The 25,775-nt window shown below is 45.4% G+C and overlaps 1 protein-coding gene across 1 annotated transcript; it reads right to left on the reverse strand.

Moving 5' to 3' along the window:
- Positions 1–2,053: 2,053 nt before the first annotated feature.
- PLEK (pleckstrin) lies at positions 2,054–23,634 on the reverse strand. Its single transcript, XM_028722054.2, has 8 exons — positions 23,445–23,634; positions 21,125–21,306; positions 17,058–17,149; positions 16,326–16,510; positions 9,424–9,528; positions 7,557–7,640; positions 4,114–4,183; positions 2,054–2,719 (listed from the first exon to the last, which is right to left on the reverse strand). Exons 1-8 carry the CDS (start codon positions 23,592–23,594, stop codon positions 2,580–2,582), a joined length of 1,008 nt encoding a protein of 335 aa, XP_028577887.2. The 5' UTR covers positions 23,595–23,634; the 3' UTR covers positions 2,054–2,579.
- Between the last annotated feature and the right edge of the window lie 2,141 nt (positions 23,635–25,775).

Here is a 25,775-nt window from a genome sequence, read left to right on the forward strand (position 1 = left end):
TTTCACAGGCTGGTTGTTATTCAGAGCAAATCCTGTCCATTTTATGGCCAAGACCAAAAAAGAAGATCTGCTTATCTCAGCATTAACCATTTCTTTCTATCTGGTGATTAAGCTACTTCATGAGATAGACTGGAGTTGTGAAATTCAAACTAATGAGTATTGAACTCATTCCACTTTCACACAGCTTACATAAGTTCATCCTTCTATCCTTTTTGCACAAGATGTGTGTGGTATCTGTTTCATTTTTTTAAGTGGAGCTCATTATAAGTATGTAGAAGCTTCTATGAGTTGGGCTTGTACTGGGAGACCCAGGTTCATGTTCTGGCTCATCCATGAAGTTCATTGGGTATCCCTGAGCCAGTCACTACCTCTCATTTTATTTTATTTTATTATAAGGTGCTTTGAAATTATTCTGTGAAAACTGAAAATTTAGAAATTGTTTGCTTGTGCAAAAACAAACATAAAATAAAATGTTTCCAATGATAAAATTGGAAATATGTAAATATATGCATGTCAGAGGCTGCCTCTGACAATGCATAATGTACATAATTTGAAGTTAGCAACAGTGTTGTAGAACAGTGTTGTAGCCAAATGAATCAACTTGGCGGCCAGTCCTAAGGGTTTTAAATGCTTTGTTGCCTTCTCCTACTCCAAACCACTTGTTTAATTGGGGTTTTTAAATCTTAATTAAACATATGGGATGGAGGCAAGCAGTAGTGAAGTAGCAAGATTGGCCCCACTACTGTGTCTGCACCATGTGGAGCTCCCCTTGGCCTCAGCCCTCCCACTCTCCCTCTCAGTAACCAGCAGCGATGTGTAGCATTGGGAAACCAGGTAACAATGCTGCCCTGCCCATGCCACCTTGTTGATCACTTTGGAAAAGTATGGCGAGGGAAGGAAAGAAGGGGAAGAGATTCCTGAGACAATTGCTTGTACAGTGTGCTTTAAAAAAGCCAGACAGCCTGTCTTCAAAATGTTGCAAAGCACCACCATATTGGGGGAATGCTGTGGTGGCTAGACAGGAGTTGAGCTTTGCTCAGTGACAGCTCCAGCTTCCAATCCAGGACTAGAATCCAGTCACAGTGCTTGGGGAGGAGGGATGGTGAATTGTTAAAGCTAGTTAGTTGGAAGTCACATTTTTAAAAATCATTTTTTATTTTCTTCTTTATATTTTCCCTTTTCCCTTTTTCTTAGGAGAGTATAGTGCTTATATTTTTTATTGCAGTTTATGTCATTATGTTTGTACAGTGGTACCTCTGGAATGCAACGGGACCTGTTCCGGAGCCCCGTTTGTATCCAGAGCAGAATGCAACCTGTGTCTGTGCATCTGCGCATGCATGGGTCGTGATTCACCGCTTCTGCGCATGCTCATGATGTCATTTTGAGAGTCTGCGCATGCGCGAGTGGCAAAACCCGGAAGTAATGTGTTCCATTACTTCCAGGTCGCCATGGAGCGCAACCTGAAAATGCTCAACCTGAAGCGACTTTAACCTGAGGTATGACTGTATCTATGTATTTCTGGCTTTATTCTGTTTATTTGTATGATTTGTATTTTTTCTGTTTTATTGTATGATGCATAAGTATAAATAAAGTAAGACTCAAAAAAAAGGGGGGAGAAAAAGAAAAAAAGCAGGAAAAACTCAGAGTGGAAGGTTCTGGAAAGCTGGAAGGGGTCGCAGATCCTGCCTCCGTGAGCCTGATATTCCTATCCCTGCTCTAACCCAGCACCCTTGACAAACGACAGTTCTGGGTGGGTGCCATTTTCTGGTTCACCTCAGGCAGCAAGGTGTCTTGGGCCAGCCCTAGTTCCCCGTCATAACTTTGGGTTACAGCTTTGGGTTAAAGTTACAAGCCCTACTCTTATCTAGAATAGCGGCCTGAAGCCTGTGGCTTATTCAGTGACCACAGCAGTGCTGGCTGTGTGGATGTGGGTGCGTGTGAGACAGAGCGTGTGTATTTTTATACATCTATGTATTTTAAAAATAATAATCCTCACCATTCTTCTCATTGGTTCATCATAAGAAAGAAAGAAAGAAACAGACAGAAAAGCAAGTTTGTTCATTTTTCAAATATATATATATATTTCCATGACATTAGCTGTAGTTTTAATACTATTAGGGCAAATAGAACTCCATTTACTTCAGTTGGAGCTTCTTACAGATACACATATACCAGTATGTGAAGAGGCTGAGGGTTCGTTAAAATACAAAACTCATTTTACAAACAATTTCCCCCAAGCCACTACCATATGCAGAAATCATAAGGGTTTCGTAACCCTTAGTCATGCATCTGCCTTAAAGTAGCATCTTATTTACTTGGTGGTACATGAGAAAACTTTACAGACCGTTGTGACGAGGCCAAATGATCCTGTTTTGGATAATGGGAAGGTATAGAAAGCGAACAGGACACGGGCATATGAAATACTGTGCTAATTCTAAGACAGGTTATTGTCAAATAAAAGTTTCAGAGTTATAGCCACCCTGGTATCCGTGAACGAGAACAGGGCTACAGATAGCCAAGTTGTGTGGAGAAACCCTTTGAACAAGAGGCACTAGTAATTTGCTAAAGCTTATAGTTCTTCACTTTCCAGTCCTGGAAACCACTTGAACGGCCTTGATCCATTCTGTACGTTCTGTGGAGGTGGCTGCTTGCAAGATGTAGTGGACCTCATTTGCAGTAATGATTTCAAACAGGTTTCCCCCGACATCGTTTTTCTTGCCTAATTGCGAGAGAAAGAAGACTGTGAGCAAAGGAGTCTGGGAGTTGTTTCTGGCTCAATGGTCTCTTCCATTTTCACACGACTCTCGCAAACACAATTGAAATTCTTCCAATTTCCACGTAGAAAATCAACTCTACATACATATAGAAGCCTGTATTTCATTTGAAATTGGGAGTCAAATCTGCCAGCATCATGGTTAGCTAAGCCAGTGACCTAGCATAGTGGGACTCTAACCTGAGCCTGAGCCAGCACTAATGGTCAGAAACGGTGATCGTTGTTCCCACTCCTTTTTTTAAACCTCTCTCATGCTCTGTTTAGGCAGTGTATGGATATTGAATACTGATACTGAAAAGACAGAATAAATCACAAGAAAATTCTAGCCAACGTTGGTTTTACCTGCAGACAGATTTAAGCATAAATGAACAGATCAAAATGCCTTTCTGACAAGGAAATAGGGATGGGGAAAGACATTCAATTCAGCTCACATTCAAAGATAATTCTATCTAATTGACATATTAAGAGGGAGATGCTTATTTTTTCATGTGACTGCCCCAGTTTGGGAATCAGCAAAACGGAGTGTTTGAGCCATTTGCTTCCAGGCCTCGAATATGTTAAGAAGCAGGGGTCACCAACCTTTTTAGACCACCAGGGACATTTTGAATTTTGAAAGCATGCTGGGGCTGCCCATCACAAAATGGCTGCCATGGAGGGGATGTGGCATAACACAAAACTAGAGTGGCAACCACCCCTTGACCGGGGCCAACTTAAGCATATATGGTGCTGGAGTGCATGCAAAGATAACCCGCCTGGCCCCCCCCCCCAGGTTGCCCAGAGTTGTCAACCTTTTTTTAGGTGCTGAGACCATGCTTTTCTCTGCTCAGGAAAAGAAAACAGGCAACATAAGGAGCCCAGCACAACAAAGCAGCCCGAGGCGTTGGCGACTGAGTGAAGCCAGTTCTGGCCTGTGAATAAACAAGAGCTGTCTGAAGAATCGCTGTGTCGTCTGATATGTTCACCCACAACTTAACACATACGATGGAAAGTCAGCTATACACTGCTGCTCCTGTCTAAAACCAAGAGGCGGCATTCCTCAGTACCAGGAGAAATCCACAAGGCAACCATACCACTCTTGTTTCACAGAAATCTCTTAGAAGATATTGGCACATTTTGCTTCACAACTTTCTTTCTGAGAGGACTGGAGACTTGAAAGAAAGAAAGAAAGAAAGAAAGAGAGAGAGAGAGAGAGAGAGAGAGAGAGAGAGAGAGAGAGAGAGAGAGAGAGAAATGTCTGAGGCACCCGCCTAGGGGCACCACCAGAAGTGTTACAAAGACTTATTAGAATGAGGCATGAACATGCATGTCACGAGGGACAGTCTCTATGTGCTCCTCCTTACCATCTGGTGCGTCTTCAACCGCTGTCACCACACAACCCCTCAAGTGAATGGCTCCAAGTGGCTCTTCCCCCTGAAATGATTCAAAATCAAACCATCGTTAGCTTGGCTACAAACTCATTCTGGAAACCATTTTTCGCTTCCAGCTGAAACCAACACGATAGAAATTATTACGGCCATCAGTGTGTGTGTTTATGCAGGCTATGGTGTAATCTAGGAGGAAATCATGAAGAACTTGAGTCTCTTATCTTGGTTAAAAACTCATTTTGGAATGAGATGGACATGGCTATGGCTGTGTGTGTTGGCACAGGCTATAGCATAGCTGCCAACTTCCCCCTTTTCTTGCGAGGAATCCTATTCGGAACAAGGGAATTTCCCTTAAAAGAAGGGAAACGTTGACAGCTATGGGCTATAGGCAATCGAGGAGTAAAACCAGAAAATCGGGGTTCTTCAGTGTAGAAGAAAGGTGAAGGAAAGTAGCTTTCACCGGGAGTTACTGACATTATGAACCATGTGGAAATAATGAAAAGGTTTCCCCCCCTCTCTCTCAGACACATAGCGTATTGGCAGAAGGGTCAGAACAGATGGAAGAAAAACTGTGCAACAGAACAAGCTGCAAAAGTTGGGGGATGGGAGCCACTTTGCTGTCTGAAGCTCATTTGCCAAAGCCTTTCTGAAATAGGTGCATTTTGTACTCACTGCACACACCCAAAAATTGGGATAAAAAGGTAAAGGTACCCCTGCCCGTACGGGCCAGTCTTGACAGACTCTAGGGTTGTGCGCTCATCTCACTCTAGAGGCCAGGAGCCAGCGCTGTCCGCAGACACTTCCGGGTCACGTGGCCAGCGTGACAAAGCTGCTCCGGCGAACTGGCACCAGAGCAGCACACGGAAACACACGGAAAATTGGGATACTTCCCCTTTATTTAGGTATTTATTAAATTTGACTAAACTAGAGAGCTGTTTTAGAACATACAGCTTTTTTGGCTGCATAAATCTATTCACTTATTTTATTCACTTATTTTAACTTCGGGCTGCCATATGTCCGGATTTTTGCGGACATGTCCAGGAATCAGCCAGCAGAATGGCGTCCAGGTGGATTTTTGCCAAATTTGCAAAATGTCTGGGAAACCGAGACGTGTGGTGGGGAGGGGTGTCATTTTTCAAAAAATAATCCATAAAAAATTCCAAAAAAGCCCCCAAACTTCTTCCTTTTTGTGTGGAGATGTTCCTAAAAAGAACTCAACAATTTTGACCTAATCCCCCCCCCCCAAAAAAACACCTCAACAACTTTGCCTGGATTTTAACTTTTGTAATATGGCAACCCTATTTTAACTAGCCCATGTTTTAAATAATGATTGTACCGCTGCTATTCAGATTTTGTTTCACTTTGCATTGTATTGCGTTTTTAATTGCGTGGACAGGCGGAGTCCCCAGATCCCGCGCGGTCCCCCCGTCATGTGGAATAACGACTCAAGACAACGTGCTATGGGATTAAATTGGCCACAACTTTATTAAATTTCAAATGTGGGTAGACCTTGGCTCAGGCATTGGGCGTTCTCCCTCCCCAGTCCCCAGCCAGGGACCTAGGGAGCATCAGGGTTATCCAGTGTGGGGGGGGGATGGGCCAGCTCTGGAGAACATATGTTCAAGCAGAGATAGCCGCCCCCGTAACGCCGCCGCCGCAGGGGAGAGCAATGACGACCTTTCGGTGTACGGCCAAAGCCTCCCTTCAGAAAACCCCTTTAACGGGGAACCCTGGTATCGCCACTGCAAAGAGGAAGATGGACAGAAGGATTCCGCCCAAGGCCTGATACTGCCAAAGTTGTGACGTTTTGCTACGGGAAAGGCGAAACCTGCCAATGCAGGGAAATTCCTTTCCGGCCCTTTAACAGCGACCTTGACGTATCAGGGCCCGCATACCTGTGGAGAAAAGTTAACCTGCAAAACCTGTGAAGAAAAGTTAACCTGCAAAATAAGACATTAACTGAGGGTGGGTAGGGTGGGAGAAGCTCTGGAGCCAAGTGAGGATTCCCAGGTAAGATCCTCCCTCTATTGTGTGGGCAGGTAATCCCTCCCCTACCTGGCCTGGTCTCCTTGGCAACGCTTCCCTCAGGTGGGATTGGGCAACTCACTGAGGTAGGCTGAGACCTCCAGGTATCCCAACTGAGGGAAGGCAAAGGCAATACTATGCTGTTGGAGCCGCTCCAGATCTAGGGGCTGCAAGCGTCCATGCAAAGGGCGCCCCCCGTTTTAAGCGGGGAGCGGTCATTACACATAAGCTTCCTTGCGTGGGGTTATGCCCTGAAAGATGGCCTATAAATAAGTTGATAAAATATATTAGAATATACAGCCCTGAAGATACAGCAGCAAGGATTCTAACAGCAAGAAATTGGAAAAGCGAAATTATCCCTTCAAAGATTGAGTGGCAAGCCAAATTGATAAGAGTACTTATAATTAGCAAGGAGAACAGGAACAGTGAGAGGAAACTCAACACAAGAAGTTAATTAGGAATGAATAGTAATTAAGGAATATCTCAAAGGGTACTGTGACCATGAAAACTTCCTGGCAGATATTGAATGAGCCATGTCATATAAAGTAATTGTTGGAAAACGTCAGATTTAAGATGAAGAGAAACAACTTTAGGAAACTGTGTAAATAATAGCTTAAATGTAAAATAGTGCAATGGGTTTAGTCAGAAGTTTCTTTTCTTTTGCTGATGTGTACTTCAAATGCACAGGGACACGGGTGGCGCTGTGGGTAAAAGCCTCAGCGCCTAGGGCTTGCCGAGCGAAAGGTCGGCGGTTCGAATCCCCGTGGCAGGGTGCGCTCCCGTTGCTCGGTCCCAGCGCCTGCCAACCTAGCAGTTCGAAAGCGCCTCCGGGTGCAAGTAGATAAATAGGGACCGCTTACCAGCGGGAAGGTAAACGGCGTTTCCGTGTGCGTCTCTGGCAGGCCAGAGCAGCTTCGTCACGCTGGCCACGTGACCCGGAAGTGTCTCCGGACAGCGCTGGCCCCCGGCCTCTTGAGTGAGATGGGCGCACAACCCTAGAGTCTGTCAAGACTGGCCCGTACGGGCAGGGGTACCTTTACCTTTACCTTACTTCAAATGCAAGTATATTCTTTTTCTACTTATACTTTTATTTCTTTTAATTCCTTTTTTCTTTTTGTTCTTTTCTCCCCCCCCCTTTCTATTTCCATTCTTTATAATCTTTATAATTTATGGAATGTATGTAATGTATATCGGCATGGATTGTATTTTAAGGTTTTTCTTGTTCAATAAAATAAATAAATATTTTTTTAAAAGAAGATACTTTTTTTTTAATCGAGAGGAGAGGTCCCAGCAACTGAACACAATTCACATAAACAATCCTGCCACTCAAACCCATGATTCTGAAGGCGGGTTTCATATCAAAGGTCCAGCAAAACCACAGAAAACGGGCTTACCCCTGCAGGGTCATAGTAATGCATGTAGGCAGGGTCTTCTCTCAGGACAAACTTCCGTACTTTCCAGTTTCTCCTCCGGTGCCCCTAAATAAATGTAATGAATGTGTGAATTTCATTTTCTGCACTGCAATAACAAATCCCAAAAACAGAACTGGAGAACGCTGTGGTAGCCAAGCGAGAATGTTGTGATAGCTGCACCCAGTGCTTTTTTCTGGGGGGGGGGGAAGTTGGGGAAACTCACCAAGAAGTAATTTTGTTTTGTTTTGTTTATTGCAGATCCAGTCACATTGCAACACCTCCCCCCCGCCCCCGCCCCCCCCGGGCAGGGGCTAAATGTAAGATATTATTAATAAACTCAAGCAGACAGTGATCTGGATTAGAAATGGCCACAACTTTATTGATTACAGATATAGGTGGATTTTTGGCTCAGGCATTGGGTGTATATCTGTTCCAGCTCCCCTCTCCCCTGGCCAAAAAAAAATAATAATAATTTAATTTTAAAAAGGTACGTTCCTGCTCAAAAAATCCCCTGGCTGCATCCCAGGAACGTCAGAAGCACAGTATCCATGGGTTTTGCTGGAGTTCTACTGCTTTTGCTGCCAAAGCACAATCAAGACCCTAAAAGTTATTTTATTTTATTTTATTTTATTTTAGGGATGTATATGTCACCCTTCTATAGAATTCCCAATGCAATTAAAATTGACCTCTAAAACCAATTGCCACATACAGTATCTTCATTTTCAGAAGGCTGCTGGTTCTTTCTTGGGTGGGAAATAGCCATTATAGTTTGGCAACGACTGCTCTAAACTATTTTTCCCATGAACCATTTGAAAATTGTTAATCACCACTTAATGATTCTTTCTGTCTCTTTTAGCAATTGCAATGCAATGTGCTAGATGCTGTATGATTTCTTACTGTTTTCATTGCTTCCTTTATTTCTTATATTTCATTTGCCTTCCACAGAATTCAATTTGCAATCCAATAAAGTACAATATAAGAAATTAAAGAAGCAATAAAAAATCAATATGTCAGTTTAATGTGAACATGCTGTGGACCACCTGAATAAAGCTCACAGACCACTGGTGGTCTATAGACCACAGATTGAGACCCCCTGGTCTAGAGCACAGACTATAATGAGTATTATTCCCAAGAAGGAATGAAGATCTGTGGCAACAGCTTTTACAGGTCAGTTGTAGACCTTAGGCAATATATTGTTCAGCCTCAAAATAGCTATAATGCAAGCTTTTCTTGCACCAATGCTTACATCCCAAAAGCCTCTTAAAAGTGTTCGCTTGGGTAACTCCAAATACACACCCTTTTTAAAAAGTGGTACTTTTGCTTCCTTAGAAAACTCAGTATCTCTTGAAATAACTCAGACTGAAGAATGTCTCTAAAGTACTAGAAAGAAAATACAACATTTAGAATTCATTTCCCCTTCACATTTTGGATACTGTGCCACTTATATTCCTGAAAGTGCCTCAAAATTGACGGCCAACGTTCTACTGTGGATTCAGTCTGTGATCATTTCCTCTCAGTGCTGCAATTTCTTCTTAGGATTGCATGAAGCAAGTGACAAGCTCAGTGAGTCACATGGTTATAAAGTCTTCATATGCCCCGTGCGTGACGGCAGTGTTGCAATTCTGTTGGAATTGGGCAAAACCAGATCAATTGTGACACCCCCCCCCCCCGCAGAGGATTTGAAGGATGCCCTGTTTCACCAGCTGATCGCCACTGAGCAACACAACACAGCACAGCTATGAGAGTCAAGAGAGGTTTCAGCATAGGCAGTTTTCCTAAGAAGGCTTATATTTCTGTACTATATTGACTGCTTTTCTGAGCCATCACAGCAAACAAGGTCTATACCAACCTGTTTCAGTAAACATCCCTGTTTGACCACTGCGCCTCTGAATTCTTCCTTGAAGATCCCATCATCATCACTGGAATTCCCTTCACTGAAGAATCCACTGTCTGCCTGTTTTAAGGAAAGAACAAGACCATGTTGCTAACGTCACCTGAAAGAGTTTTGATATGTACTGAGTGAATAGGATCCAAAATGCAGCAGTCCAATTGGTCCTAGAACAGGGGTCTGCAACCTTTAAGACAAAAAGAGCCACTTGGACCCGTTTCCGAAAAAAAACAAAACTGGGAGCCGCAAAACCATTGTGACATTTAAAACAAATATAACACTGCATATATTGTGTCTTACCTTAATGTCCGATCTGACAGTGGGCGGGAAGGTGACGTCGGGACGGTGTGTGACTAACGCATGCACCGCCCCCATGCGACGTGACAGCCAGTACAGCGCCCGCCACAGTGGGGATTGTCGGGGCGCACAATGCGCCTCCTCCCCTCGCCTCCGCCCCGGAGCCGCGGCAAAGGTGTAAAAGAGCCACATGCGGCTCCGGAGCCGCAGGTTGCAGACCCCTGTCCTAGAACAATAGGATCCAAAATGCAGCAGTCTGACTGGTCCTAGAACAATAGGATTCAGAATGCAGCAGTCTGATTGGTCCTAGAACAATGCAGCAGTATGATTGGTCCACAGGAGCCACCCAATCCAGCTCCAGGTGGAAGTGAATCCGCAACCTGATTGGCCTACAGGAGAATCCCAGAATCAGCCAATCACATGTGGCCCATTGTAATGTATATAAAGCAGATATTGTGGGGGAACTTTCATTCCTCGCTACTATGAGCTGAATAAAGAGCATGAAATCCACACTCGACTCTGAGTATATTTCAAGTTTGATGTGTTACTCTAGATTCATTGCTTTGCGATGAAGGTTAAAAATATTTCTAAATAAGACAGCAAATAATGTCAGCATCTGCTGAACTTTCCAAAGCTTCCAAACAAATAGGCTGTGAGCTCAATCTCTCCCCTATCCCAACACTGGGATCCCACTTTATTTGTCATTCTTTTACCTGGACTAGAGACTAAGATTTATGCATCGTAGTGAATACATGCACGATGCACAAAGCATGTGTATAGGAAGTATGCACCAAATTCCTTTTTCCTTTGTGGCAAACAGCATTTTAAGTTACTTCCTCTCCGATGTGATCAGTAGAGGCTCAGAGAAAGTTCTCGCCTTGCTTTCTTGTGCACACAAGTCAATATCCGAGTGAAATGGATTGAGCAACTGAAATGCAGAATATGGAGAGTACTCTTTCTTCCTCTCACTGGTCACACTGGAGCAGGGTGGGGTGGGGTCAAGGGAGGGTTAAATAACTCTTGTCTTCATCTGCATTCTATGAAAAAGAAATTTAGAGTGCCTAATATAGGGAAGCCCTTGTCATGGAGGAGTGAGTCAGATGGCACAACCAAAATTGTTCAGCAACAAAATATGGCATGTGTTTGTTTTTCTTTCTTAAAAAAGTTGCCAACCAGAGTTGTAGAATCTCAGGACTGATTATATGGGACCTTGCCAACAGCTATGCAACTAGCATTCCCTTAGACACCATCAGCAAATGAAGTTGGCAATCTAGATAATCATGCATACAGAAGACTGAGGAGGCCAGTCTTAAGGCCAAACTAGTTGTGGAAGTGAGAGCTGGACCCTAAAGAAGGCTGATCGCCGAAGAATGGATGCTTTTGAATTATGGTGCTGGAGGAGACTCTTGAGAGTCCCATGGACTGCAAGAAGATCAAACCTATCCATTCTTAAGGAAATCAGCCCTGAGTGCTCACTGGAAGGACAGATCCTGAAGCTGAAGCTCCAATACTTTGGCCACCTCATGAGAAGAGAAGACTCTCTGGAAAAGACCCTGATGTTGGGAAAGCACAAGGAGAAGGGGACGACAGAGGACGAGATGGTTGGACAGTGATCACGAAGCTACGAACATGAGTTTGACCAAACTGCGGGAGGCAGTGGAAGACAGGAGTGCCTGGCGTGCTCTGGTCCATGGGGTCACGAAGAGTCGGACACGACTAAACGACTAAACAACAACAAACAGTTGTGCACTGGTTATAAAGCACTTTCGTCATGAAGTGAAGCACACAGGGGATGGAGTACAATGTACCTACTCCTTACCTTCCCACGCTTCATTGCTTAAATCCACACCACAAACTCCAATACCAAAAGTCTTCAAGCAGTGGAACAGGGGGAGGTAAGAGGGTGAAAGAGAAGGTTCATTCCCTCTTCCACCCCCACAAGCTCCATTTAGTGATAAAAGTAGAACCTCAAACTCACTAGGATGGATGTACCAAATCTAAGGTCTGGTTTTATAGAATTCATTGTAGTCCTAAGTAGAGTATGCACATGGGGAATGAGGTCCACTCATGCCATGGGACTTTCCCCTCTTTCCTGCCCCCATTCACGCACACACCCAACCTGTTCTGGGGGCTCCCCTTACTTTCCAGAGCAGATTAGAGGGTTGGGGGGAGGAGAGGGTGGGTGTCAGGGAGCTGTCAAGGAGCCAGGTCATCCACAGGGTAGACACATATACAGAAGGCACGGAATGAAATTAGCTTATTATTAGCAAAACAACAGCTTACCAACAATACATCAATGTCCCTGTTTCATCTTAACTCAATGAAGGCATTGCTGAAACTAAACCCTAGGTATGCCCCTCCCCTCTAGCCTCTCACTCTGGGTTCCTCCTAAGCAGAGGAAGGCTGTGTTGAGGGGGTGAGCTCCTCCTCTGGGCCTGTCTGGCATAGGACCCTCCTGGAGCGAGGAGTCAGAGGGGGAAGAGAGTCTGTAGGACTGGGACTGTCTCTGCACCCTTGACCGCTCAGGTCTTCTGCTTCTATCAGTCCCCAGCTCATCCCTTCTGCTGACTGCTCCTCAGTCGTTTGTCCCCCAGGCTCTGGGCTGTAAGTTATGGTTACCAGACGTCCCTGTTTCCCGGGGACAGTCCCTGTATTTACAAATCTGTCCCCAGACAAAATCCGTCCCCGGAATGTCCCCGGATTTCTTTTAATGTCCCCGGATTTATATTTTAAGTGTTGTAGATTTATTAGTAGGGATGAATGTTGTGTGATTGGTTCAATGGCACAAGACACATTATACATATGGGGACTTCCGGCGAGGCAAAATGGCGGGCGCCATGGCAGCGAGCAGCTCCTGAAGCCAGCAAGAGCCAACTGCGCTACCAGGTTGGCTCCAGGCTGCTGAGACTGCCACTGCCAAGGGGGAACCACTGACCGCCCCCCGTGACCCAAATCAAGCCGGGCGCAAGACTGCCTAGCGCAGGGGTCTGCAACTTTTAAGACAAAAAGAGCCACTTGGACCCGTTTCCGAAGGAAAAAAAACCTGGGAGCCGCAAAACCATTGCGACATTTAAAACAAATATAACACTGCATATATTGTTTCTTACCTTAATGTCCGATCTGACAGCGGGCGGGAAGGTGACGTCGGGATGGTGTGTGACTAACGCACGCACCGCCCCCATGAGACGTCACAGCCAGTACAGTGCCCGCCACAGTGGGGAGTGTCGGGGCGCACAATGCTCCTCCTCCCCTCGCTAGTATCCGCCCCGGAGCCGCAGCAAAGGTGCAAAAGAGCCACATGCGGCTCCGGAGCCGCAGGTTGCAGACCCCTGGCCTAGCGGCACTCCGGGGCCAGGAAAACCCTGGAGCCGATGCAGGGAGAAGGAGGAGAGGAGAAGGAGAAGGAAGAGAGAGAAAGAGGACGGAGAAAAAAGAGGGGAGCCCTGACCTTGCCGCACCACGGCAACGGCTTAGGAGGAGAGGTAGGAGAGCACTGGGAGGGCAAGGACACATGGCCGAGCCCAACCCCAACCCAAGTCTACTCCATGGTAGCTACTGCTCCAAAGGAGCAGACCGGGGCCCAGAGGAAGGATATTACTTCTTAATTTTTTTTAAAAAAATAACATTTTCCCTCTCTTTAAAAAAAAAAGTGTCCCTGGATTATATGAAAAAAAATCTGGTAACCTTACTCTAAGTTGTCATCCTCTTGGGCTGGCAGCCTCTACCACTCCTCCTGATCCAGCCAGTCCCTGAATTTGGGGAGGCCCATTGCATAAGCCTGTTGTCTTTGTCCATGGAGTTTTCTTGGCAGGGATACTGGAGTGGCTTGCCAGTTCCTGCTCCAGAAAGACATCTACTTCTGCTTCATTGACTATGCAAAAGCCTTTGACTGTGTCGACCACAGCAAACTATGACAAGTTCTTAAAGAAATGGGAGTGCCTGTTCACCTCATCTGTCTCCTGAGAAATCTCTATGTGGGACAAGAAGCTACAGTTAGAACTGGATATGGAACAACTGATTGGTTCAAAATTGGGAAAGGAGTAAGACAAGGCTGTATATTGTCCCCCTGCTTATTTAACTTATATGCAGAATTCATCTTGCAAAAGGCTGGGCTGGATGAATCCCAAGCCGGAATTAAGATCGCCGGAAGAAATATCAACAACCTCAGATATGCAGATGACACAACCTTGATGGCAGAAAGTGAGGAGCAATTAAAGAACCTTTTAATGAGGGTGAAAGAGGAGAGCGCAAAATATGGTCTGAAGCTCAACATCAAAAAAACGAAGATCATGGCCACTGGTCCCATCACCTCCTGGCAAATAGAAGGGGAAGAAATGGTGGCAGTGAGAGATTTTATTTTCTTGGGCTCCATGATCACTGCAGATGGTGACAGCAGTCACGAAATTAAAAGACGCCTGCTCCTTGGGAGAAAGGCGATGGCAAATCTAGACAACATCTTAAAAAGTAGAGACATCACCTTACCAACAAAGGTCCGTATAGTTAAAGCCATGGTTTTCCCAGTAGTGATGTATGGAAGTGAGAGCTGGACCATAAAGAAGGCTGATCGCCGAAGAATTGATGCTTTTGAATTATGGTGCTGGAGGAGACTCTTGAGAGTCCCATGGACTGCAAGAAGATCAAACGCATCCATTCTTAAGGAAATCAGACCTGAGTGTTCACTGGAAGGACAGATCCTGAAGCTGAGGCTCCAATACTTTGGCCATCTCATGAGAAGAGAAGACTCCCTGGAAAAGACCCTGATGTTGGGAAAGATGGAGGGCACTAGGAGAAGGGGACGACAGAGATGGTTGGATAGTGTTCTCGAAGCTACAAACATGAGCCTGACCAAACTGCGGGAGGCAGTGGAAGGCAGAAGTTCCTGGCGTGCTCTGGTCCATGGGGTCACGAAGAGTCGGACACGACTAAACGACTAAACAACAACAACAACAACAATTGCATGAGCAGAGGGTAAAAGCCTCAGTGCCTAGGACTTGCCGATCGAAAGGTCGGCGGTTCGAATCCCCGCGGCGGGGTGCGCTCCCGCTACTCGGTCCCAGCACCTGCCAACCTAGCAGTTCGAAAGCACTCCCGGGTGCAAGTAGATAAATAGGGACCGCTTACCAGCGGGAAGGTAAACGGCGTTTCCGTGTGCGGCTCTGGCTCGCCAGATGCAGCTTTGTCATGCTGGCCACGTGACCCGGAAGTGTCTCCGGACAGCGCTGGCCCCCGGCCTCTTGAGTGAGATGGGTGCACAACCCTAGAGTCTGTCAAGACTGGCCCGTACGGGCAGCGATACCTTATTGCATGAGCAGACCACATTCTATGCATGCAGCAACGCTGTTGATTCCCACTCATAATATCCAATATTAGTTATACTCAGCGCAGAACCCTTCAAATAAATGGACATGACTAACTTCAGCCCATTAACCTCAATGGGTCTACCCTGAATTCAACCTTGTATTTCCAGAAGGCCTGTGGAAATGGTTGGAGTCATATATTTACAATTAACCCTCTTAGGATAGGAGAATACCCACAAAGATGTAAATAGAATACATTTACAGAAGAACACAAGGCAGCTTCCTCTGAAATGACAGCTAACTGAGGCCATGTCTTGCACTTCAGTGATTCACAGTCACTAACTTTCGGAGGAACGCTGGCTGGCTTTGTTGCTTCTGCTGAAGGAGAGGGATGCCAAGTCATTCTTCCTCCCAAGTGCTTTGCAATAAATTAAAGGCTGGGAAGCAGAGATTTAAATATAAGTATCCAAGACATTGTATTAAAAAAAATTGTGGCAGCTGGGGCAGAAAACCAAACCAATGCTGCAATCCTGTAAGAGTCAAAAGTCAAACCTTGTTACTGCATAACTAACACATCCACTTTAAAAACAGAAGGAAGGATTTTGGTTGAAGGTAAAATTAGATGAATCATGAAACTTTGGGGGCCAATCAGGTAGCATCAATATTTGAAGATGTTTGCACCAAATAGACCACCTATTTTCACTGCAGTAGTGAAAGGTGATTAATTTGTATTAAGCAATGTGGAGTATACGCCCTGAGAAAAAAGTCAACGGGGAGTCCAAGTGTAGTACCAGGAAATATAAAGATAAAGGTAAAGGGACCTCTGATCGTTAGGTCCAGTCGTGGCCGACTCTGGGGTTGCGGCACTCATCTCGCTTTATTGGCCGAGGGAGCCGGCATACAGCTTCCGGGTCATGTGGCCATCATGACTAAGCCGCTTCTGGCGAACCTGAGCAGCGCATGGAAACACCGTTTACCTTCCCGCTGGAGTGGTACCTATTTATCTACTTGCACTTTGACGTGCTTTCGAATTGCTAGATTGGCAGGCGCAGGGACCAAGCAACGGGAGCTCACCCCGTCACAGGGATTTGAACCGCCGAACTTCTGATTGCACATATGCACATATATACAGTATACACCTACTCACAGAGACTGCATTAGATGAGACCCTCATATTGCAGCCAGTCTGAAAAGCTATATTTTCTAGGGTTCCCGTGCTCCCCCCACCTCCAGCGATCCCAGAAAGTAGTGTCATGCATTGCTACTTACAAAATAATAATAGGCGTCTTCGTGGTCAAGGAAGGAAGTTTCTGACAGGCCCTCCAGTGCACTCTTGGATATATCTCCAGCAGGCTGAAAATAACCTTCGTTCAACAGGGCAGATGCCAACATTTGACCCTCTTGGCGATTCCTGATAGAGTTGTTTGACAGGAGCCAATCAACCACACAACTACCTAAGGGCAAGGAAATGAACCAAGGTGTTTGAGCAGAAAGGCACAAAATGAAGTACTGCAGACTGCAAGCAGTTAAGCAAATCAAAGAGATATGTTCTCAATTAAATTCAAATTGCAATTACAGTTTGGAAATATGAAGCCAGCGGTGACTATATCTGGACTTGGTTTGAGCCAGGCTCTGCCAAATATTCCACTTGCCAGCGAATATGTAAATTATATGAAGTATTTTGGGCTGTGTCCAGTCCATATTAAAGACTAACAAATTTGCTGTGGTGTTAGCTTTCAAAACTCAAGCCCAATTCATCGGAAAGCCTTGACCATGCGGTTTTCACATTCTGTCTACTGGAAACAATTTCCCCTCTCAATGCCGCCACATTCTGCCCAATATCTATAGGACATTTTTCTCAGGAACTGGCAGGTTCAACTATTTTGGAATGGCAACTGACATTTTCCTCCAAACAAACTGTTTCCTGTCGCGACTCCATTTTCTAGCACCTGTTTTACTCAACGGAGCATTTTTTGAAAGGGAAAAATAAGAGCTCTTTACCCGTAAAGCAGTGGTTGAAAATTTTCTTGTCCTTTTCCAGCTTCATTTCTCGTATTCCTTTGTCGGGGTCTTTCATTGAGAGATACAGTTCACTGTGCAGTGAGAGAAGTGAGGCAGAATTAGGAAACAACAACAATAATAATAATAATTTATTATTTATACCCCGCCCATCTGGCTGGGCCTCCCCAGCCACTCTGGGTGGCTTCCATAAAAACCAAAAATACAGTAAAATATCACACGTTAAAAACTTCCCTGAACAGGGCTGCCTTCAGATGTCTTGTGAATGTCAGGTAGTTGTTTATCGCTTTGACATCTGCTGGAAGGGCGTTCCACAGGGCGGGCGCCACTACCAAGAAGGCCCTCTGCCTGGTTCCCTGTAGCTTTGCTTCTCGCAATGAGGGAACCGCCAGAAGGCCCTCGGAGCTGGACCTCAGTGTCCGACCGATGGGGGTGGAGATGCTCCTTCAGGTATACTGGGCCGAGGCCGTTTAGGGCTTTAAAGGTCAGCACCAACACTTTGAATTGTGCTCGGAAACGTACTGGGAGCCAATGTAGGTCTTTCAAGACCGGTGTTATATGGTCTCGGCGGCCGCCCCCAGTCACCAGTCTAGCTGCCGCATTCTGGATTAGTTGTAGTTTCCGAGTCACCTTCAAAGGTAGCCCCATGTAGAGCGCATTGCAGTAGTCCAAGCAATGTTCGACTTGGCTCTTTGGGGTTTAAATTCCTCCTGCAAATGCATCAAAGGGACTCTGCAAACTCCAGTCCTTAATGACCCACTAATTATAGAATCAGATGTTTTCTGTGGGGAGCTTCTATACAGATGAACAAACCAAAAGAGAGCACATCGTGTAGGGGCATCCAAGATGGCCGTTTTAAAAGCACCATTTTCATGAGGCCACTCACTGCAGACAGAGGCACAGCTAGCTGCTCTGGCATATGCTGTCCGGGGGGGGGGGGGCAGGGGTGATGTCACCCCCCCTCAGTGATGACACCCGGGGCGGACTGCATCCCCCGCACCCCCTTCCTCTGCCAATGACTGCAGATAACTCAGAGTGGAGCACATATTTTCTGTGTAATAGGAAGACTCTGTCATCTAGGACTGAGAAAGCAACACCTGATTGGGAGCTTTTGAGAGTCAGGGTAGCTGGTATCGTGTTAATGGACCATTGGCCTGACCAGCGAGAAGGCATTTCCTTCTGTCTTATTTGGTCAAATCTGAATCATCACTTAAGCATATGGTTTGAGTCCAATGTGTGGTTTAGTGGTTAAGAGCGGTGGACTTGTAATCTGGTGAACGGGGTTCGCGTCTCCGCTCCTCCACATGCAGCTGCTGGGTGACCTTGGGCTAGTCACACTTCTCTGAAGTCTCTCAGCCCCACTCACCTCACAGAGTGTTTGTTGTGGGGGAGGAAGGGAAAGGAGAATGTTAGCCCCTTTGAGACTCCTTAGGGTAGTGATAAAGCAGGATATCAAATCCAAACTCTTCTTCTTCTTCTTCTTCTTCTTCTTCGTCTTCTTATGAAGTGGTGATGGGCTTGCTTCTCCACTCACCCAGCTAGCAGTACAAAGCATAATTTACAAGGCAATTACCAGACCCACTTGACAATGTAGCAGACAGGGGGAAAGATGCCTTAGGCCAGGGGTTGGCAAGGTTTCCCTCACCTGGGCCAGTTCACTCCAGCGGAGATCTCTCCATGGGCTGGACTGTGTGAGCATGAGCACGCGCCCGCGATTTCCAGCATCTGCGCAGACGTGATTTTCGGCATCTGTGCATGCGCAGACGTGATTTCCAGTGCCACGGAAGCGAGTCCCAGCGCCACACTGTGCCGGTTTAGCGCAGCGTGTGGGGACTCACTGAGCAGGCGGCTTGGTTCAGGGGTGGCTTGTGGGCCGGTTAAATGGCCCCCATGGGCCACTTGTGGCTCATGGGCCTTAGGTTGCCTACCCCTGTCTTAGGCAGGCATAGGAAATGCCTACATCCTCTAAGGAGGCTCACCTCATGCTTTTATAACTTAGACAACTAATAAGTGGCCTTTCTATGAAAGCTTTTGTCCATGCTTCTTGGGAGGAAAGCAATGGCAAACCTAGACAACATCTTAAAAAGCAGAAACATCACCTTGCCAACAAAGGTCCGTATACCGTAGTTAAAGCTATGGTTCTCCCAGTAGTGATGTATGGAAGTGAGAGCTGGACCATAAAGAAGGCTGATCGCCAAAGAATTGATGCTTTTGAATTATGGTGCTGGAGGAGACTCTTGAGAGTCCCATGGACTGCAAGAAGATCCAACCTATCCATTCTGAAGGAAATCAGCCCTGAGTGCTCACTGGAAGGACAGATCCTGAAGCTGAGGCTCCAGTACTTTAGTCACCTCATGAGAAGAGAAGACTCCCTGGAAAAGACCCTGATGCTGGGAAAGATGGAGGGCACAAGGAGAAGGGGACGACAGAGGACGAGATGGTTGGATAGTGTTCTCGAAGCTACCAGCATGAGTTTGACCAAACTGCGGGAGGCAGTGGAAGACAGGAGTGCCTGGCGTGCTCTGGTTCAGGGAGTCACGAAGAATCAGACACGACTAAACGACTAAACAACAACAACACAGTTGAGATAATCATACAGGCATAAGTCTAAACACAGGGTGCTTCCAGGCTGTCGCTGTTTTCAGATGGGATTCAATCACATCCCAGCAAATTCAGGTTGGACAATTAAAGTTGATTTGGAGCTCTTGCACAATAAATCTGCTTCCCTCAAAGATCGGACTTTCTGCTTCTACAGAATGTTGTGATGGCCACCAACTTGGATGGCTTCACAGGGATGTTAGAGAAATTCATAGCACATATTTCCCCTTTCAGAGGCAGGATGGCTCTAACTGCCAGCTGCTGAGAACCACAAGTGGGGAAGAGTGTTGGTCTACTCATGTCCTGCTTGTGGGTTTTCAACACATATCTGCTTGGCCACTGTAAGAACAGGATGCTGGGCTATATATAGGCTCTTGGACTGAGCCAGCAGGGCTCTTTATGTTCCTACCCTAACTGAATCTAAGTGAAAGTCAAATTGCAAGTGGACTTGGAAACAAACAAAAAAAGTCAACTTCCTCTTTTGTCAATTAATATTTTTAACTTTTGTAATCTCAGTGCTTTGTTCTAGCCAGGTTCTGAGTTTCTTGTGCGTTTTGGGAATAGGGGAAACAAAGCTTCGCTTTATGACAATGCCTGGTGCCTACGTATCTGCCCAACAGCTACTGTCACAGGAAAGCAAAGAAATGATGACTCAATAAAACCAGATTACTACAACCCAAGTGTGAATGCCGTTTAAATAGCTCCACACACATATATCCTTTAAATAAATAAAAAGCAGCTTTGAGAGATGGGAATTTGGAGAAGAGGATGTGTGTGTGTGTGTTTAATCCTTTCTCTACTCACAATTTTAATATGTATTTTTTTCAGGCTCCATTGGGGGATAAACAACTGGGATATGCAATTGAGGGGGGGGGGGAGAGCTGGGGAAAGGATGACGCACTCCTCTACCTCCCCATCACTTCTCCAGCCCAAATTTCCATCTCTCAAGGCTGCTTTTCTTTTCTTTTTTGAAATCATAGCATCACATTTATGTGTAATTAAAGGTAAAGGGACCCCTGACCATTAGGTCCAGTCGTAGCCGACTCTGGGGTTGCGGCGCTCATCTCGCTTTATTGGCCAAGGGAGCCGGCGTACAGCTTCCCGGCCAGCATGACTAAGCCGCTTCTGGCGAACCAGAGCAGCGCACGGAAACGCCGTTTACCTTCCCGCCGGAGCGGTACCTATTTATCTACTTGCACTTTGATGTGCTTTCGAACTGCTAAGTTGGCAGGAGCAGGGACCGAGCAACAGGAGCTCACCCTGTTGCGGGGATTCAAACTGCCAACCTTCTAATCGGCAAGTCCTAGGCTCTGTGGTTTAACCCACAGCGCCACCCGCGTCCCTATTTTGAAATCATAGCATCACATTTATGTGTAATTAGCCCCTAAGGAAACAAGAGGATATGTTCCTTCCTTTTAAATTAATATTGGAAGAAGTCTATTTTAACAAACCCCAGGTTGATAGTGGTTGGAAGCTTAATAGACTTCCTGGTGGATTTCCTAGAAAACCGTTGACCTCCCGCGATGCACTTAATGGCCTTCTTGATGTCTTTCACCCAGACATCTCTGTCCTCGAGATGAGAGGCTTGGAAGAAGTGGTCCTGTTGCTTGGCGGTAGTGAGCTTCATGACAAACTAGAAGAGAACCATTTCATGATGATTTACACTTGTCCATTGCATAAGGGCTGCATGCACCCTAGACCTTTAAAGCACATTTTCCCCTTCAAAGAATTCTGGGCACTGTGGTTTGATAAGTGTTGCTTGGAATTATAACTCGTTGAAAGGCAAATTGCAATGCTCAGAATTCTTTGAGAGAAATCATATGCTTCAAATGTGCTCTAAAGGTACACTGTGTGTGCAGGTTTCATATATTTGGCAGCACAGCTTATATGAACAAGCAACTAACAGAACAAGCATGCACTTGCCTACTCAGAAGTAATTCCCACCAAGTTCAATGGCGCATATGCCCAGGTAAGTATGTATAGAGGTAAAGGGCACCCCTGACCATTAGGTCTAGTCGTGGCCGACTCTGGGGTTGCGGCACTCATCTCGCTTTATTGGCCGAGGGAGCCGGCGTACAGCTTCCGGGTCATGTGGCCAGCATGACTAAGCCACTTCTGGAGAACCAGAGCAGCGCACGGAAACGCCGTTTACCTTCCCGCCGGAGCGGTACCTATTTATCTACTTGCACTTTGACATGCTTTTGAACTGCTAGGTTGGCAGGAGGAGGGACCGAGCAACGGGAGCTCACCCCGTCGCCGGGATTCGAACCGCCGACCTTCTGATCGGCAAGTCCTAGGCTCTGTGGTTTAACCCACGGCGCCACCCGTGTCCCTTAGTATGGATAGAATTGCAGCCTAAATACAGCAGTATAAACTGCTTAAACTGGGCAAGCTGGGAAGGAACTGTAAAGTAGTATGGAACAGAATAGAATTTTTACACCATTATCTGCTCTTAGAATCATAGAATTGCAGAGTTGGAAAGGACTTTTAGGATCATCTCTAACCCCCTACATTGCAGGAATATGCAGCTGTCCCATCAAACCTGCAACCTTGGTTTGATCATGCAATACAGAAATAACCAGGAAACATTCGTGCTGATTTATTGTTTATAGACCCATTGAAGTTAATGGAAATGACTTGCTTAGGTTCATTCATTTTAATGGGTTTGTTCTAAGTTGGATACAACAGTTTGAACTGAAAGGGACTTGGGATCACATGCCTGCTTTCCAAAGTAGGACTAGCTATTTTAAACTATTGCTCTCACGTTGCCCTTTCAGGAAAACTGCAGTGGTCTAATCACCTTTCTGACTTCTCTGCCCAGACGGATATCTAAGAAAGGCACCGAGCACTCAGACTACTACAGTGTTCCAGGGGTGGAAACACTGGATCAATTTGCCCCAATCTTGGAAGACTAGCACAGTCTGATATTGTACATATTGATTTGGAAAGAAATGGTCCCATACAGTTCAGCAACAGTTACATGCTCAGACTGCTGTTCCTCCTAACCGAAGAGAATTAGTTCCAGCCAACAATTCCTACTGCCCCTTATTCAGATATGTGAGTTTTTCAGAGACAGAGAAGCTGTCTCACCACAATATCAATAGTCCCCAGTTCTTTATCTGTGTGAAGAACTGCACTGTCAAAGTATAGTCGAGATGCATGCTGGACCTTAACCACTCTGTTTCATGTAAATTCCCATAACAATAAAAATCTGTCAAGCAAGGGCTCGTCCACCCTTCCGCTCATCCCATGCTTTGGTTTTCTGCTTTCCCCATCTTTCTAGACACAGGTCCAAGTGATTTTTCCATTGTCCCACCACAAAACTGGAACAGCAATCCATGAAAAACCCAAAGGCTACTTGTTCTGACTGGGTTACCCCAGCGGAAGGAGGCAGGGCAAAAGGAGGTGTGAATAAGCCCTGAGTCTACCCTTAGAAAGAAAACGGCCAGCATTGTTTTCTTAGAACAGGGCTGGGGACGCCAACAGCTTCCCAGGTGTTGGTGGACTACAACTCCCATCATCTCTGACCGTTGGCCATGCTGGCTGAAGCTGATAGGTGTTTGAGTCCAACATCGTCTGGTCTTAGCATTTTGCTGGGCTGAATTTGCATGGCATCCTCTCTAAACACTAGGAAGGCTAATATCAGCTTCTGCAGCCAGCAAGATCTGACAATATCTTAACTACAGTGGAAAAAACCTAATCCAGAGCTTAAACCCCCCCCACCTTCCTGCCTGCTTTCTTCAGTGTACTGCAGCAGACATGCATACTCACCATCCTTTTACCAAAATCCTGGCAGGGACTTGTGAAGGTGCTTCCCTTCAGAGGAATCATTCCTTTAGGGCTGTTGTCTGTCTTCTTCTTAAAGTATTCAATTCCGTCTTCTAACAAGACTACCCACATAGGTTTCCAGGTGTTAAACATGCTACCCTGTATGCAAACAAGTTTAAGACAAAATTATCTAGGCATCCTGTGACAATGCCAATGAAAGCATTTTTCATGAAGTTGCATCTAAATAAATCCTTATTTACCCAAAACATGTCAAGCACCTATCAATCCCCAAAGACACAAGGAGATTCTAAAAACAATGTAACATACAGTATTAGGGTTATTTATTCATTCCCCCACCCATACATTTAGATCCTTCCTTTCTTCTATTGTGGAACCCAATCGTTCCCAAGGTTCTTCTTCTTTGGCGATCACTCATCTCCAAGTAAGGTGGTCTTCCATGAACATGGTTTTAACAGTGAGTCCGTAAGTGACTGTGGAGGCCAACTCTGGATCCACATATCCTTACACAATGTGTCTTCCTCCCTTTCATCCTGAGTTTGAGCACAACACCTTTGGTAAAGGCTGTTCTCCAATTGTCTCACATGTCAGTGTTTTCCAATTGTCGGTGTTTATACTACATTTTTTAAAGATTTGCCTTGAGAGAGTCTTTAACCCACTTTTGTTGACCACCAGCATTACGCTTTCCATTTTTAAGTCTGGAATAGAGCAGTTGCTTTGGAAGACGATAATCAGGCATCGGAACATGACCAATCCAGTGATGTTGATGTTGAGGAATCATTGCTTTGACACTGGTGATCTTTGCATCTTCCAGTACACTGGCATTAGCTTGTCTGTCTTCCTAAGTGATGTGTAAAAATTTTTGGAGACACCATTGATGGATACTTTAAAGGAGTTGGAGATGGCATTTATAAGTGGTCCATGTTTCACAAGCATGCAGTAAGGTTGGTAGTACAATACCTTTGTAAACAAGCATTTTGGTTTCCCTGCGAATGTCCCAGACCTCAAACACTGTGCACTTCAATCAGGAGAAAGCTGCACTCGCAGAGCTCAGGCGATGCTGGATTTCAGCATCAATGTCAGCCCGTGTGAAAAGATAACTGCTTGGGAACCATTGGGTTCTCAAGGGCTGACATTGATGCTGAAATCCAAATCAAAACACTGACCTTTAACGTTGATGCTTTAAAGGTGCATTAAATGTGCTTTGTATATAAGGGGTTGATCTGTCCTTAGGTGTGTATTCTACCTTTTAATGAAATGAAAGGAGTATACAACAGGCACAGACACAATAGAGGTTTGGGTTCCTGCAGAAGTCCTCTCTTACTTTTTTCAGCTGCCATTCTGGAAGAATGCCTTAGTCTTAAAAAATTTGATGTTTGCTGCACTGGGCTCCTCTGGGAAGAAGAGAAAGATGCAAATCAAATAACTAAGTAAATTGCGCCTATTCCTATAGCTGGGAGGGGAATTTGACTGACCCGATATTCAAACACTTTAGACCATATAATTTTTGTATCAAATGCCATGTGATCTCTGCAGTAGTCTGAAAAATAACAGGGGAGCAGGGGGTTAAGGGAAAAGGAGCGCTGAGCATTATGGAACAGTGGTTAGGTTAGAACAGCATTTAGTGGTGACTTGCAATTTCGCAGTTCTGTATAAAGTGTGAAGCAACTAGCTTGGTTACTTAATTCTCACACTATACTGGCTGTTTTGAGGTTTCTCCAAGAAGCAAAAACTAACATACCGATATCTTAAGAAAACAGGCATGTTCAGCTGTATGGCTTTAGGACAGGGTTTTAAAAACAAGATGTCCCTGATTATTTGACTGGTAATTTGTGATTAGGAAAATAACATATATATGATCTGTTGTGTACCTGTAATTGGTGGTCAGCAGGATCGCACTACAACATAAAGCAGTTGAAAAGAAGAGGTCTCTAAAACCAGACCCATAAAGCTTTAATTAATGGCTGCCCATATTGGGGTTTCTGAATTATTTGATTCAATCGTGGTTTGATGGCCTAATGTTGCCTCAGTTCAGAAGCTCTGTACACATCACAGAAGGATGTCATTGCTTGCTCAGGTCAAGGTTGCTCCAGGGGATGGGATGGGAGGCAGAAAGGAGGGAGAAGGGGAAGGGCCAGATAGGGCACTATAAGGCTCAGGGACCAGCACGACTGCCTTTGAATGATGACTGCTCATTGACATTGGACAGTAATGTCACACTGAATGTAACTGACCTGCATGAAGGACTCTGTGATTGGAAACAGAGAGACGGTATGCACTTTTAATAAAAACACATTAGAAAGAAAAAGAAAAGGA

This window comes from Podarcis muralis, chromosome 3, assembly GCF_964188315.1.
Source record: "Podarcis muralis chromosome 3, rPodMur119.hap1.1, whole genome shotgun sequence".
Classification (NCBI taxonomy): Eukaryota; Metazoa; Chordata; class Lepidosauria; order Squamata; family Lacertidae; genus Podarcis; species Podarcis muralis.